The 17500-nt window shown below is 44.4% G+C and overlaps 1 protein-coding gene across 1 annotated transcript in view; it reads left to right on the top strand.

Annotated features, from left to right (window-relative positions):
• The window catches only part of ttn.2 (titin, tandem duplicate 2), a 363393-nt gene that overhangs the window by 237559 nt on the left and 108334 nt on the right, over window positions 1-17500 (top strand). The window contains exons 121-140 of the mRNA XM_036004140.1: window positions 1-220; window positions 1464-1766; window positions 2697-2853; window positions 4957-5099; window positions 5848-5966; window positions 8173-8350; window positions 8481-8765; window positions 9310-9603; window positions 9712-10011; window positions 10122-10427; window positions 10525-10751; window positions 10851-11168; window positions 11847-11961; window positions 12155-12463; window positions 12593-12774; window positions 13018-13147; window positions 13714-13865; window positions 14010-14157; window positions 14903-15123; window positions 16180-16276. The exon at window positions 1-220 is cut by the window's left edge and continues 338 nt beyond it. Of these exons, the coding sequence (XP_035860033.1) occupies window positions 1-220; window positions 1464-1766; window positions 2697-2853; window positions 4957-5099; window positions 5848-5966; window positions 8173-8350; window positions 8481-8765; window positions 9310-9603; window positions 9712-10011; window positions 10122-10427; window positions 10525-10751; window positions 10851-11168; window positions 11847-11961; window positions 12155-12463; window positions 12593-12774; window positions 13018-13147; window positions 13714-13865; window positions 14010-14157; window positions 14903-15123; window positions 16180-16276 (4204 nt within the window). The remainder of the gene's footprint in view (window positions 221-1463; window positions 1767-2696; window positions 2854-4956; window positions 5100-5847; window positions 5967-8172; window positions 8351-8480; window positions 8766-9309; window positions 9604-9711; window positions 10012-10121; window positions 10428-10524; window positions 10752-10850; window positions 11169-11846; window positions 11962-12154; window positions 12464-12592; window positions 12775-13017; window positions 13148-13713; window positions 13866-14009; window positions 14158-14902; window positions 15124-16179; window positions 16277-17500) is intronic.

Below are 17500 nucleotides of genomic sequence, written 5' to 3'. Positions count from 1 at the left end.
AAGAAAGAGGAGGAGAAGAAAGCGGAGGTAGCAGCCGAGCCAGAGGAAGAAGAGACAGACTACCCGACCATAAACGAGCGTCTGACCGTGGACAACCGTCACCGCGGCGTGTCGTCCATCATCATCAGGGACTCGTACCGCGCCGACCACGGCATCTACATGGTGAAGGTGGAGAACGACCACGGCATCGCCTCGGCAACCTGCGAGGTCAACGTGCTCGGTGAGAATCAGCTGGTAGACTGGGACGGACATCTTCCATTACTTTACCCTTTTTTTTATAGAAGAAATGAATTCAATTTAATTGTGTAAATACAAATTTTGATTTGTAGAAACTCTTCATAAGTTCTGTGTAAAAACCTTCATTAAAGGGGTCAGATGAATGTAGCCGAGTAGAAAAACTCAGTGAAGTACCTCGAGTACAGTACTGGAGTAAATGTACTTAGTCTCTGGATTTCAAAAAGAATTCAGTAGAAAAGGATAGGGCTGCACGATACGGGGAAAATATGACATAACGTTGTTGAATATCGTGATATCGATACAACTTGTGATAACACACACACAGCGACACATATACACACACAGACACACACACACACACACACACACACACACAGCGACACATATACACACACAGACACACACACACACACACACACACACACACACAGCGACACATATACACACACAGACACACACACACACACACACACAGCGACACATATACACACACAGACACACACACACACACACACACACACACACACAGCGACACATATACACACACAGACACACACACACACACACACAGACAGGCAGACACACACACACACACACACACAGACACACACACACACACACACACACAGACAGAGACACACATACACACACACACATATATACACACACACACACACACACACACACACACACAGACACACATATACACACACACACACACACACAGCGACACACACACAGACACACACACAGACACACACTCACATACACACACACACAGACACACACACATACACACACTTATGCACAGGCAGAGACACACACCCACACACATATACACACACACACACAGCGACACATATATACACACAGAGACACACACACACACACACACACATATACACAGACACACACAGACACACACACACACACACACACACACACACACAGCGACAGACACACACACACACACACACACAGACACACACACACACACACATATACACAGACACACACACACACACACACACACACACACACACACACATTGAACATTGACTTTAATATAAAAGGCAGAACTAAAAAAAGAACGACAGTCAGATTATAAAGTGCAGTTTTCTGCTGATATTTTCTTTATCTTTCGCGATATTTCGCAGCCTTTTTGCGATGTGTTTATTGCGCCGGTTGAGGTTGTGTGTTGACGATGTTTTTCCGTCTGTCTGCAGATACTCCCGGGCCTCCCGTGAACTTCACCTTCGAGGAGGTGAGGAAGAACTCTGTGATTTGCCGCTGGTCCCCCCCGCTGGACGACGGCGGCAGCGAGATCCTCAACTACACGCTGGAGAAGAAGGACAACTCCAAGCTGGAGATCGGCTGGAGCAGCGTCACATCCACGCTGAGAGGCTGCCGCTACCTGGTGCCCAAACTCATTGAGAAGAAGGAGTACATCTTCAGGGTGGTGGCCGAGAACAAGTTCGGTGCCGGGCCGTACTGCGTCTCCAAACCGCTCATCGCCAAGAATCCTTTCGGTACGCTGGTATTTACTATTACTAGGCATTAGATTCTGACGGTATCATGACCTTCAGCCAAAATATCTCGGTTTCACGGGATTTTATCCCTCTAACCCTAAACCTAAAAAATGTTGTGGGAGGATAGGACTTAAATTGAAGGGAAATGTAGGAACACAAGACCTTATTTTGAAATGTCTCTCTAGAAATGTGGGACCATTGGGCTGTGGGAACATAGGACTGTGGGAACATAGGACTGTGGGAACATAGGGCTGTGGGAACATAGGGCTGTGGGAACATAGGTCTGTGGGAACATAGGTCTGTGAAACCATTGGGCTGTGGGAACATAGGGCTGTGGGAACATAGGGCTGTGGGAACATAGGTCTGTGGGAACATAGGGCTGTGGGACCATTGGGCTGTGGGAACATAGGGCTGTGGGAACATAGGGATGTGGGAACATAGGGATGTGGGAACATAGGGCTGTGGGAACATAGGGCTGTGGGAACATAGGGATGTGGGAACATAGGGCTGTGGGAACATAGGGCTGTGGGAACATAGGGATGTGGGAACATAGGGATGTGGGAACATAGGGATGTGGGAACATAGGGCTGTGGGAACATAGGGCTGTGGGAACATAGGGATGTGGGAACATAGGGCTGTGGGAACATAGGGCTGTGGGAACATAGGGCTGTAAGAACATTTCCGCTTCCAACCTGTAGGGGGACCGAAACGGGAAAAGTTACATAGTGTTGCTTTAAATGTATAATTTTTTGCAAGACAGTGTGCAGGAGTTTCTTTGCAATAAATGGAAGATAAATACCAAACTCTATGAATTAAAATGTTTGTTTTTTGCCTGTAGTGCTTCAAACGTGACATAAAATTGGGCTTGATTTATGTTTGAGTCTCACTCAGTTCTCCTCTGCTCGCCCGCTCCCCTTCGGCCTTCCTCAGATCCTCCCGACATTCCCGAGAAGCCGGAGATCAACGACATCACGTCCCAGAGCATGCTGGTCACCTGGACGCCGCCAAACGACAATGGCAGCCCCATCCTGGGATACTGGGTGGAGCGCCGCGAGATCAACAGCTCCCACTGGGCACGCGTCAACAGGTGAGGAGACACAACAACTAAACCTGTACTAAGTCTCACAAGAAAGTATTCAGATCCTCTACTGCAGTAAAAGGACTAATACCACACTGTAGAAATACTCTGGTACAAGTAGAAGTACTGCAGTGAAAATGTTACTTCAGTAAAAGTCTGTGTCATCAGGAAAATAGTTAAAGTATTAAAACACTTTAGACACACACACACTCAGCACTCAGACAGAGGCACAGACACACACACCCATACATGCACACACACACACACACACACACACACACACACACACACACACAAAGACAGAGAGAGAGACACACACACACACACACACACACACACACACACACACACACAGACAGAGAGACACGCACACACACACACACACACACACACACACATAAAGACAGAGAGAGATCCACACACACACACACACACACACACACAGACACACACACGCTCAGACAGACAGACACACAGAGACACACACGACCGCACGCACACACACACACACACACACACACACACAGACAGACACAGAGACACACACACACACACACGCACACACACACGCACACACACACACACACACACAGACAGACACAGAGACACACACACGCACGCACACACACACACACACACACACACACACACACACACACACACACACACACACACACACACACACACACACAAAAACATTGTAGAAAGAGTAAAGGATCAACCAGTTGTGTGTGTAATGGTCTAATCATCTCAGCGTGACTTGTAGCCGTTATATTGTCGGCTAGTTTACTTTAGAATCAAACATCAGATTTTATAAACTACATGTGTTCTGTGTGCAGAAATCTTAATGTGTAAAGTAACTAGTAACTAAAGCTGTAACAGATGAATGTAGAGGAGTAACTAAAGTAACTAGTAACTAAAGCTGTAACAGATGAATGTAGAGGAGTAACTAAAGTAACTAGTAACTAAAGTAACTAGTAACTAAAGTAACTAGTAACTAAAGCTGTAACTGATGAATGTAGCGGAGTAACTAAAGTAACTAGTAACTAAAGTAACTAGTAACTAAAGTAACTAGTAACTAAAGCTGTAACTGATGAATGTAGCGGAGTAACTAAAGTAACTAGTAACTAAAGCTGGAACAGATGAATGTAGAGGAGTAACTAAAGTAACTAGTAACTAAAGTAACTAGTAACTAAAGCTGTAACAGATGAATGTAGAGGAGTAACTAAAGTAACTAGTAACTAAAGCTGTAACTGATGAATGTAGAGGAATAACTAAAGTAACTAGTAACTAAAGTAACTAGTAACTAAAGCTGTAACAGATGAATGTAGAGGAGTAACTAAAGTAACTAGTAACTAAAGCTGGAACAGATGAATGTAGAGGAGTAACTAAAGTAACTAGTAACTAAAGCTGTAACTGATGAATGTAGCGGAGTAACTAAAGTAACTAGTAACTAAAGTAACTAGTAACTAAAGTAACTAGTAACTAAAGCTGTAACTGATGAATGTAGCGGAGTAACTAAAGTAACTAGTAACTAAAGCTGTAACAGATGAATGTAGAGGAATAACTAAAGTAACTAGTAACTAAAGTAACTAGTAACTAAAGCTGTAACAGATTAATGTAGAGGAGTAACTAAAGTAACTAGTAACTAAAGCTGGAACAGATGAATGTAGTGGAGTAACTAAAGTAACTAGTAACTAAAGCTGTAACAGATGAATGTAGTGGAGTAACTAAAGTAACTAGTAACTAAAGCTGTAACAGATGAATGTAGAGGAGTAACTAAAGTAACTAGTAACTAAAGCTGGAACAGATGAATGTAGCGGAGTAACTAAAGTAACTAGTAACTAAAGCTGTAACTGATGAATGTAGTGGAGTAACTAAAGTAACTAGTAACTAAAGCTGGAACAGATGAATGTAGCGGAGTAACTAAAGTAACTAGTAACTAGCGGAGTAGAAGTAGAAAGTGGCATGAAAAGAAAAGACTCAAATAAAGTACAAGTACCTCAACATTTGGTACTGAAGTACAGTACTGGAGTACATGTACTTAGTTACATTCTAGCGCTGGTATTGACTGATGTTTGGCCTAATGTTTCCTTCTGTCCTGGCCTTTAGGGACCTGGTTCCTGACACCGAGCTGAACGTGGAGGGGCTCCTGGAGGGGCTGACGTACATCTTCAGGGTGGCAGCTGAAAACCAGGCCGGCCCCGGAAAGTTCAGCGGCCCCTCGGAACCCAAAACAGCCCAGGCTTCCATCTGTACGTAACTGTAAACTAAACTCTGTGTTCAGTACGACTCTGATCAACGTTTCCATCACACAGACACACATGCACAGACAGAGACTCACACACACACACACACACACACACACACAAAGAGAGAGAGACACACACACACACACACACACACACACACACACACACACACAGACACACACAGACACACACACACACACACACACACACACACACACACACACACACAGAGACACACAAAGAGAGAGACACACACAGAGACACACACACACACACACACACAGAGAGACACACACACATATATACACACACACACAGACACACATGTATATACACACACACACACACACACACACACACACACACACAGACACACACAGAGAGACACACATACACACACACACACACACACACACACACAGAGACACACACACACATACACACACACACACACACACACACACATATATATACACACACACAGAGACACACACACAGACACACACAGAGAGACACACATACACACACACACACACACACACACACACAGAGACACACACATATATACACACACACACCAGACAGAGAGACACACACACACACACACACACACACACACACACACACACACACACACACACAGAGAGACACAGACAGACAGACACACACAGACACACACAGACACACACACATATTATACCCACAGTATAATAAACATGACCCTTATCTGTGTTTGTTTGTGTCTCTGTAGTACCCCCGGGACCTCCAGTTGCTCGAGTGGCGGCGACCACTAACTCCTCCATCGACGTGGAGTGGGACCCGCCTGTCGACAACGGCGGAGCAGAGGTCCTGGGATACCACGTGGAAAAGGTCAGCTCATCAGCAAACAACCTAACTTTATTCTTACTCATCACATTTAAAGCTCGTATGGGTCTGCCTCTTAAAGCGTAACTCTCGCCAAAATGCAACCTAGGGTCTTTTTGTGAATGTACCCGAGTCAAACTTTCGTTTTAAAAGCATATTTAGGACGGAAGCGCCACTTTTAAGATTTACCGTATTCTCGTTTTTCGGTCAAATGGCCTTTTGAATGTGAGTGCTAGGGGCACTTTTATGCTAGCCTCAAAATAGCTATTTTTAAACCACTAAGAAGGCTCGACACAACATGAGACTTTGCTCCAAGTATCACCAGGAGCTCTACACCTTAACGAAAGCATTGACAACATTGTTTGTGTACACAGAGTTTACTAAAAAGAAAGGTTTTGAGCAACTCACGTTAGCTGTTGTTCTTCCGGTCGCCGTCTATCGTGCCAGTCAGAAATAGTCGAGGGAGGAGAGTAAAGATGGAAAGCTCCTAAAGCTTAGTTCCATATAAATGCACGGATAATTCGTTGTTTTGTCGTTAGTGAAACACAATATTGACCTTGTAGTTGAAAAAGGAGCCTGATAAGAATGACATTTCCTCCTATGGAGTCCATTCATTCGCATTCGGAGATCACCTATTTTTGACTGGGAAAATGGTGGATAGCATAAACACCAACTGCTAACGTGAGTTGCTCAAAACCTTTTATAGATAATCTCTTCTAAATAATCTTTTTTATCTTGTCCTTTCGTAGGATTAAATAAATGCTGTAACGTCATGTGTGGGTATAACGTTTAAATTAGGGCTGTCAAAATAACGCGTTAATTTCGATTAATTAATCTGAGAAAAAATAACCACAATCCACCATTGGACTGTAAAATGAAGGAGGGAGACGAGAATGTGCTGCCTGGATCATTAACTGGAACGTTTACTTATAAAAATCTTCTTCCTGCCAACCCTGGCTACCGAAATCTGGAGCCACTGATATGTCTGCTCTTCTCTCTGATGCTCTGAAACAGATGATACAGGCAACACAAACACCGCTGCACGGGACGCTAGTTAACACTATACTCAACAGCAGCTAACGTTAGCCTACCGCTAGCTAGTTAACACTATACTCAACAGCAGCTAACGTTAGCCTACCGCTAGCTAGTTAACACTATACTCGACAGCAGCTAACGTTAGCCTACTGCTAGCTAGTTAACACTATACTCGACAGCAGCTAACGTTAGCCTACCGCTAGCTAGTTAACACTATACTCAACAGCAGCTAACGTTAGCCTACCGCTAGCTAGTTAAAACTATACTCGACAGCAGCTAACGTTAGCCTACCGCTAGCTAGTTAACACTATACTCAACAGCAGCTAACGTTAACCTACCGCTAGCTAGTAGCTGGATCAAAAACGGTTAAAATGCTGACAGCTAACGCTAAACGGTGTAAAGTTTGACTGTGTTTTAGCCGTCGGAAAAACAACACAGACGGTGCGTTCAATGAAACTGGTAAACTACAGCCTCGTGGTGCATTTGAAGTTATTGTAAATGTCCTTTTCCCATCTGGTGGTTGTTTTTGTCGTTCAACAGCAATTTACTAGGGAAATAAGTTATTGTTATTGTTATACATTATTATTAAATAATTTAATTTTGACCATATGGCCTTAGCAATAAACAAGCCGTTCTTTAATGTCACCAACTGTTGTTTAGTACCCTTTTTGTTTTCTTTTCTTTTTTTACTTTCTTAAAAAGTATCGGTTCAGGCACCGTTAATTATGTATGCGATTAATTTCGATTAATTAATTACCGAGTCTGTAATTAATTAGATTAATTTTTTAATCGATTGACAGCCCTAGTTTAAATTGACTTTATTTTGTACTTTTTGGTTTCATAGCATAAGAGCTCTCAATGCAGCGAATATTTAATTCATTGTATGTTATTAGAGTACAAACACACATTTGTTTTTTGTAAATTTAGGTTGCTTTACTTGGTAAATACTTCTTTTCTCAGGTTTTAAATCCACACTGATTTTCTTTCATATGGCCATGAAGTTGGCATTAAATTTCATCTTAGGTGGTATTAAAAAAGTCTAAAAAAGTCTTAAATTTAACTTGGAGAATCATAGGGGTACCCTGCATTTGTAAAATCAGACTTTCTCAACTTAAGACCTTAAACTGTCTTAATTTTAGCTCAGACTAATGTTAGTTTGTTCTGTGTTGTTCTTCAGGCCGTGGTTGGTAGCAAGGACTGGTCCCGGGCCACAGAGCGTCTATGGAAGACCCGGTCCTTCACTGTCTACGGGGTCCGCGAGGGAGCCAAGTACTCAGTCCGAGTCATCGGCTGTAACTCTGCCGGAGAGGGAACGCCAGGATTCACAGAGTCTGTGTTTGTCAGGAATCCTGCAGGTCAGCCGAAGAGAAAACAGAGACTGAAACTCTGATTTATATAGGTTAAATGTTGTCTAATTCAGAGTTGATGGAAATATCATAACAGTTTTATGTGTTTGTGTCTTCTTTCCTCGGTTGGCCTCCACAGAGAAGCCGATGATTGACCTGGAAATGTGGGTCAAGAACGGCGTGATCATCAGAGCCGGAGAGAACCTCCATTTGCCTGCGACAGTCACAGGTAAACCCTACCCGACCATCACCTGGACCAAGGACGATGCCAAACCTGACAAAGACCGCGTGGAGATCCTCACCGAGGGCAACGACAGCGTCGTTTCCATCAAGAACGTGCAGAGGAAGGACTGTGGCAAATACCACATCGCCGCTTGCAACCCCAGCGGCACAAAGCACGCTAACATCAGAGTGGATGTTGTAGGTGAGTGATACTCCAGGAAGGGAGGACTTGATGATAAAACTCAACTGTTAATAATGCAGAGTCCCTAAAGGGACAAACTTTCAAAGTCTAAGTAAACTATATTATGCCGCAAGGGGAAATTCATGTGGTCTTCTTAAAAGAAAAAGAAACACAGCACTTTAAAATATGGTCAGTACACAGTACAATATTATTCAGATAGGTTCAGATTGGTGAGCACGAGATACTTTCTGGTGCGCCAGAGATACTTTTCTCACGAGCACGCAAAAGTATTTCGTGCTCGTGAAAAAAAACAATCTGAATACTGGTCAAAATTGCTGCAGAGGAGGAGGTATTCATCTGCCTAAAAACGCAACAAAATGTACCTGAACCAGCCTTAGATTGGTTTCTCATTAGCACTAGATTGTGTGCTCATGAGAAAAGTACTTCGTGTTCAACAGAAAGTATCTTGTGCTTCTTGTGAGCATGGGATACTTAATTTCCTTAAAGTTAATTGATGCTAAGAAATAAATATGGACACAGAAGGATAATATTGTTTTATCTTCAGATGTCCCCGGACCCGTCACGGACCTGAAGCCCGTCGTTGTCACTCGCAAGATGATCTTCTTGAACTGGGACGACCCAGTGGACGATGGAGGCAGCGACCTGACTGGCTTCCTCGTGGAGCGCAGAAGTCCCAATTCTCAAGCATGGAGGCAGCCTGTTGAAACCACCTCCTCCAAGTGCGAGTGCATGGGCATAGTGGAGGGACAGGAGTACATCTTCCGCGTCATTGCCAAGAACAAGTACGGCCTGGGCACGCCTGTAGAGATGGACATCATCAAGGCTGTTGACCCACAGGGTGAGTCCTAACATCTCTTGATTTTGATTAGAAATTGTCCTAAAATTCTCTGTTGTGAGCAGAAAAGTAGATTTTTAGGACAAACTAATGTATTTGCTGTTTATGCAGCCCCACCGTCATACCCTGAGAAGTTCCACTACACCGAACGCACCAAGAACTCCCTTACACTGACCTGGAAGCCACCTCGTAACGACGGCGGCAGCCCTATCATCGGCTACACCATTGAGAAAAAGAGAGCAGACAAGCAGGCTTTTGAGCCATGCAACACGGAGATGTGCCCCAACTTGACCATGACTGTTCAGGACCTGGAAGAGGACTGGATGTACGAGTTCAGGATCAAGTGTGCCAACCTGATTGGAGAAAGCGAGCCATCCATCCCGTTGACTGTGATTATCCAAGACGACGAAGGTAAGGCGGAATGGTCTTTAAAACTTAACTTAACCCTACTCTTATATTCAAGCAAGGGACCGAGGCAGATTTTGTGCTGACTTGTTTTGTTTCCATTTTGTCCCTCTCAGTGTTTCCTGAAGTCCACATGCTGAAGCACTTCAAGGGTGACTCTATTACCGTGAAGAAGGGTGAATCCATTGAGCTCCCCGCTGATATCCTGGGCCTCCCCATCCCTAACATCGAATGGACCAAGAATGACGTGGTGATCGAGCCCACAGAGGCTCTGCTGATTGAGACTGAGGTGACCGGCAGGTTGAACGCAAAGACCAAGTTGTCCATCCCAGCAGTCAACAGGAGGGACCGCGGCAGCTACACTGTGACCGCCACCAACAACATGGGCACAGCCAAGCACACCACCTATGTCATGGTGCTGGGTGAGTTAAAACATGCCACTAACAAAAGACATGGTGCACTAATTAGTTTGTAAAATATAGGGTGTACTTTACTAACTTCAATTTGCCCTCCTCTCAGACCGACCACTTCCACCCAGGAATTTGACAGTGTCCAACATCAGGGCGGAGTCTTGCTACCTCCACTGGGAAGTACCGCTGAGCACTGGTGGCAGCGAGCTGACCAACTACATTGTTGAGAAGATGAAAGTGGTGGAAGAGGAACCGCAGCTGGAAGAGGGACAGGAAGCTCCACCTGGACCACAGTGGGAGGAGGTCAACAACATCGTCATTGAGAGGAAACTCGGGGTATGTCCTGATAATAACAAAAATAATAATAATAACAGGGTTGTCATAGGCTTTTAAAGCCCTATTTGACTCTAATGGGAACATCACCTCCCTCTGCAGGTTTGGGAACTGGAGACCAACAAGTCCTACATGTTCCGGGTCAAAGCCCAGAATCGTTACGGTATATCTGACCCCTGCACAACAACAGAGGAAGTCATGATCATAGACCCATTCGGCCTTCCTGGCCCACCAGAGAAACCAAAGATCGCAGAGTACTCCAAGACCTCCATGACCCTAACCTGGGAGCCTCCCAGGGACACCGGCGGCTCTATGATTATCGGCTACTGGCTGGAGAAGAGGGAGAAAGGCACTGACTACTGGGCCAAAGTCAACAAGACACCAGTCAAGACGAGGGGCATGAAAGGCTGGGACTACCAGGTGAGCATATGGGACTTTGTTTCTGTGTAAGCACACAATTACATTTTTACATTGAATGTCAATCATTGCCTCAGTGTTTACAGCTCTGGGTCCATTGCTTAAAGAAACTGCTCACCTGGCAAGTGTAGGATCTGCATTTGAACCCAACTTTTGTAAACCTAGCAAAATAGAATCTCAGGTTAAACCCATACAGACCAGTAGACCTTTGAGATAGTTCCTCATTGACATTTATGAAGGTCTATCACAGAGATTTGAGAATAACTTTTACAAGAAATGAACATCCTATGTCCGAATCCTTAAGGAAGCCTGCTTCATCACAGACCTTTAGATAGGCCCATTGAGACCGTTAGGAAGGTCCTTGACAAACCTTCAAAATGGTCCACAAAAACCTTAAGATTGTCCTTTGTAGATCCTACACTCTGGTCTGTTGTAGACTTTGGGAAGGTCCATCGCAAAACTTTAGGATGGTCCTTTGCAGACCTTATAATCTGTTACAGACACTTGGGAAGGTCCATTGCAATCCTTTCGGAAACTCCATTATTCACCTTAAAAATGGTTTGTCAAAAACCTTTAAGAAGGTCCTTTATAGACCTTCAGATAGAAAGGTTACAGTTCTTTAGAAAACTCCTGCTTACCCTATGTGTCTGTTAAATCCACTTATCCTTCTTTGTCTCCCAGGTGACTCGTCTGTTCGAAGGAACAGAGTACGAGTTCAGGGTTGCTGCCACCAATTCTGCAGGAATGGGACCATTCAGCGGACCGTCCGACTCTGCCTTCGCTGTCGATCCCATCAGTGAGTAAAAAACAACAGGCTTCTTTTCAAGGGTTGGATAATGAATAAGTCCTTCATATCAAAATAAACTTAAATAACTGAAATCTATGTGATTAATCAAAGTCCTTTGACCAGATCATTTTGGTAAATGATGAACTTGATTCCCCAAACTGGATACTACTGTATTCTTACAAACTGCTGCTCTCCACTCCAGCTCCTCCGAGCATGCCCGCTGCTCCTGAGGTGATTGATAAGACAAAGCACAGTGTCACACTTTCCTGGGAGCCGCCAGAGAGGGACGGAGGAAGCCCCGTCAAGGGCTACATCATCCAGATCCAGGACGAGGCCGCGACAAAGTGGCAAAGTGTGAATGACGCCGACTCCCTCCACCCCACCACCGAGTTCACTATGCCCGGCCTCCGCGCGCTCAAACGCTACCGCTTCAGGATCATCGCCGTCAACGGCATTGGCGAGTCCGACCCCAGCCCCAGCACCAGCGAGGTTCTGGTTACGGACGTCGCATGTATGTTTAACTTTAAAGTCTCGCTGCCAAAAATAGATGATAACTTTTATCATAATCCAAAGTTTTTTTTTTTCCGTGTATATCTTTTCGCCTTCACTGATGTTTACCCTGGTTTTTCTCACTTGACAGTTGCTCCTTCCATCTCCATCGACATGCTGATGGACGACCTGCTGTACATCCGTGCTGGAGATCCGATCAGGATCCCCGCCACCATTAAGGGCCGCCCTGTTCCCAAGGTAACCTGGGAATTTACTGGCAAAGCCAAGTCGCACAAGAAGAACAAACTGCACACGCTGCCTGTGGACTCAGAGGTGAGACCTGCTCTTTTTTGTGATGAAACAATGTGTTTGTATTGTATATACTTATTTACAGAAAACCCTGAAAAACAACGAAGAAATACGAAGAAAAAACCTAAAATGTTATTATAATACTGCTGTTTTTTTATTTGTAATCGTACGTTTTATAGAACATTTATCTTCTATAAAGGTCAGGTTTTTTTCATGTTTTCTGGGTTTTAGTTTAATTTTCGTTAAAACGTTTTTTTGTGTATTCAGATTCAGTCCACAGACACCACGTCCGTTGTGACCATCCCCGTCAGTCTGAGGACGCACTCTGGGCGCTACACCATCACCGCCAAGAACAAGTCCGGACAGAAACACATCAACGTCAGAGTCATTGTCCTTGGTATGTCTGTTGTCTGTACTGTATATACTGTACAAACGTATCACTCAAAGGTCCGAATCTGAATTTTGTTTAAGGTCAGGGGACCAGTAGACTCGCATTGCCAGACCTTCCTCCACAGCGCTGCGGAGGAAGGTCTGAGTAGTCCACACAGCATTCCTGGATGGGAGAAAAATGTGCTCGGTTTTATTGACATTTCTTTAAACCAATCACAATCATCTTGGGTGGTGCTAAGCTCCGGACGGAGCCACGGTGCCTCTGCTAAATAGTCTCAGGAAGGAACTTGTTTTGGTGGAACATGTGTACGTTCAAAAGTAGTTTTAGTCGTGCAACAGAAATCTCAGATTGGACAGATAGTCTAGCTAGCTGTCTGGATTTACCCTGCAGAGATCTGAGGAGCAGTTAACCATAGTCCTCACACTTTCCCAGATATCAAGCTTCTCTTAGTTTCTTTTTGAAGCTTGAAGTATTTCCCGTTAGGATTAAATCTTGGGGGAGTAGAAGAGTGTCTCTGGATGTTACAGTCTCTGTTTAGTTCTTGTCTGATTGAAATTTTCTCCTTGATGCAGACGTCCCCGGAGCCCCGAAGGACCTAAAGGTTACCGACACCACCCGGTCCACCATGAGGCTGATCTGGAAACTCCCCGACAGCGATGGAGGAGAGAGAATCAAGAGCTACTTTATCGAGAAGAAAAGTCAAATTGACAAGGCCTGGACAAAGGTAAACACTGCTCAGTCCTTTTCTCTATTCGTCCTTGTTGTTGGCAGATTTTACGGCAGCAACGGATTAATCCCGGAAGTGGAACGTCGTGGATATAGACTGTAGACTAGCCTTTGATTAACTGATGGATCTGTTGATTCACAGGTGAATGCAGCCTGCGCCAGCCAGGCCTACGTGGTGACGGGCCTGCTGGAGGGTCAGGACTATCACTTCAGGGTCCGAGCTGAGAACAGACTTGGATTCGGCCCGTTCACCATCACCACCGACCCCGTGCGGGCCAGAGACCCCATCTGTGAGTACAGACACACAGCACACACTGCCAAAACCTTTTATTGAATTGTTCTGATGCTAATCTCGCTTTTTAACAAATACTTCTAGACGTTCACACGTTACCCCCGTTCTCTACACTCTCCATTGGCTCCCGGTGCGTTTCAGAATTAAAGATTTGAATGTTTGTTTTTTAAGACCATCGGCCTGGCACAATCGGCACCTCGATGGTGTTTTAAACCCCCAACGTCGACTTCAAGGCAGCGATGCGAACGTCGACTTCAAGGCACCTAACCCTAACCATTGCCTAATCCTAATGCCTTCCAGGCAGCGCTGCCTGGAAGACGACGTTGGGGGCTTAAAACACCAAACACCGATTTTAACAGGTCATTACAGTCGTCCAATCAACTTCTTTTAGAAGTCCCTAAGTTGATTTGCTGCCCCGAGACTTTGGAACAAGTTACCCCCTGACATTCGCACTATTACAGACATAGCTCTTTTTAAATCTAAACTCAAAACATATTTATTTAGAATGGCTTTTAATACATAGCAGAGCTGTGACATTTTTCCTTTCTTTGAATAGAATACAATAGCTTGAAATTTTTGCTTGACACAAAAGCCGCTGCACAACAGGAGTCCTAGATAGTTACCAACCCTCTTCCTGCTTTTCTGATTTTCTAAATGTAAAAAGAAAATTTTTGGATACCTGCTGGTTGCTGTAAAGCACTATATAAATACATGTTGATTGACTGATTCTTTCTTTTCCTCAGACCCGCCTGACCCCCCCACCAAGGTGAGGGTGAACCTGGTGACGAAGAACACCGTCACCCTGAGCTGGGAGCCTCCCAAGAACAACGGCGGCTCTCCGGTGAAGCATTACATCATCGAGCGTCTGAGCTGGGACACCAGCGGCAAAGAGAAGGAGACGTGGAAGCAGTGCAACAAGAGAGACGTTGAGGAACTCAGCTTCGTGGTGGAGGATCTGAAAGAGGTCCGTCTATGTCCTTTAGGGCCGCAACTACAGATTATTGTCACAGCGCACGGGTCTTCAATGGTTTTAAGCCAAGGACCCCTTAAAGTGCCCATATTATGAAAACAAAATTCTGGGATTTGGGGTGTTATTTTGCGTCTCTGGTGCTTCCACACGCATACAAACATCCATGCTGTTTTGAGTGAGATACGGTTTCTGAATGTGTCCTGCCTTCAGTCTCCGGGTGAGCTGGTCAAAATCTGCACGGCTTTCTACGTCACTAGCCGAAGCGAGGTGGCTAACCGTAGCATGCTAGCTCGTTCTCAATGGCAAAACACTGCTACAACACACACTAGTTCACCATAATCTACAAAAGAACTACTTACATGTCTCCCGGCTAATCCTGTCTGGTACTACTGAAGTTGTAGAAACAAACAGCTAGCTAGCTCATGTAGTCCTTACCTAGCTACTGATCATGTGATCTTACCTAGCTACTGAGCATGTGGTCTTACCTAGCTACTGATCATGTGATCTTACCTAGCTACTGAGCATGTGGTCTTACCTAGCTACTGAGCATGTGCGACTGCCAACAAAGATGTTACAGCAGTGAGAGGTCTCACTCTGTAGCTAAAACAGAGACCTGAACACAGGGTGAAAAGAGGAGCTGCAGCAATGTGCAGTACAACAAAAATATGGTGTTTTTTGAAAATTAAACCATGTAAACCTATTCTGGTATAACCTCAAAATACAATTATTAACCTGAAAATGAGCATAATATGAGCACTTTAAAGCTTTAGTCCGTAACTTTTTGATAAAAGCAAAGAATTCTATCAGGTAGGGGACCCTGGGACAAAGTCTTATCAGATTGGGGTCTGTGGTCTAAATTGTGTCAGTTTAGGGGTCCTTGATGTGGAAAAGTTTGAGAACCCATGCCCTAGGGGTCCCGGAGCCCCTATTGAAGATCTCTGCCTTAGCTGAAAGAGAGATGGAGCATATAGTGTATAACATTTAGTTGCGTATTTAAGATTCCCTCTGACTTTGGACTTCCTGTTAACTGTGTTTGTCGTTGATCTGCAGGGAGGAGAGTATGAGTTCAGAGTGAAAGCTGTGAACGCAGCGGGACCCAGCCGCCCGTCGGCCGCCGCCGGACCCCTGATCATCAAGGATCAGACATGTGAGTAACAGTCACTTCAGCCAATCACAGGCTGCTCAATCAGCTAGCAGTTTTAAAGTTAAATCATTTCAGACCACTGTGGACAGAAATTTTGGCTGTAAGCTTTCAGGATGTTGCATTTGACTCTTGGCTGGTTAGTGTTGTCCACAGACTTTAAAAGTAATGGACATCACCCGTTGGTTTGTTGACTGCTGTAGAAATATTTTATAAACAAAATGTGTGTATGTGCTCATTGCAAAAGAGCTGTGTTAGTCATTGAGGAAGTGGTTAAAAGTACTCCGGGTGACCTCTGATGCACAGAAAGTTCAGCTTAAGTCATAAAAATAGTTTTAGGCTTTTATGGCATAGAGGTGCATTGTTTGAAGGTTGCGAGAGCGGAAGAGGAAGTTGCACCACACAGAGGCCCCGACCTTGGTGTGTGTGTGTGTTTGTGAAAGATGACAGTTTCTGTCTAGAAACTAGGAGACACCCCTCCTGTGAGGAGAGAATAAAGACACAGGGAAAACTCAGATCAGAGTTCATTTTCAGATGAGATCTTGGTGGACCAGCTCTGACTTGATGTCTGTTGCTAGAGAAACTTAGTCTCTGTTTGTGAACCCACAGCTGTGTTGTAACTCTTATGCTGGGCTCAGTAAACTTTGCTTAACTGAACTCTTCATCTCAGATTGATCCTTGTGTTCTGGTGAACTTAAGTCCAATGTAAGAAGGCGCAGGAATTAATAAATTGGAGTCAGATTTGACAGGCCTTAGGGCCTTATTTTAGACATAATTCCCTCTTCACCGCTGTATTGAAGCTTCGAGTTCAGCAGTTTGTCCATCTTGGTTTTTTTAAACCGGACGTGATGATTTTTGTCGAGAGGGTGGAGCTGGGTAGGTTGACGCAGCTAAGCCAGTGTTATTTATGGTTTCATGGCGCTGTGCTAAGCGCTAAAGAGGGAAAAGTTGCAGATTTTCAAGTTTTTCTTGTTGCTATTTTTCTACATTTTGGACGTTTTTGTCACATTTTTCAAGGTTTTTACGTTTCTTCGTGCTTTTTAATGCATTTTTTGATACAAAATTGTTGTTTTTTCATGTTTTTATTGACATTTTTCATACCTGCAAACTAGTCACTTTTCGTCGAAAATCGCTGTTTTGAATGGGAAAATGTCATCCACGTGAATTGTGTAGATCTGAAGAGTTTTTATTTGGGGGGGGGGGCTGAGACCCGGTACTAATACGGCACCG

This window comes from Sander lucioperca, chromosome 8, assembly GCF_008315115.2.
Source record: "Sander lucioperca isolate FBNREF2018 chromosome 8, SLUC_FBN_1.2, whole genome shotgun sequence".
Taxonomy (NCBI): Eukaryota; Metazoa; Chordata; class Actinopteri; order Perciformes; family Percidae; genus Sander; species Sander lucioperca.
This window is presented reverse-complemented; position numbering and strand designations above follow the sequence as displayed.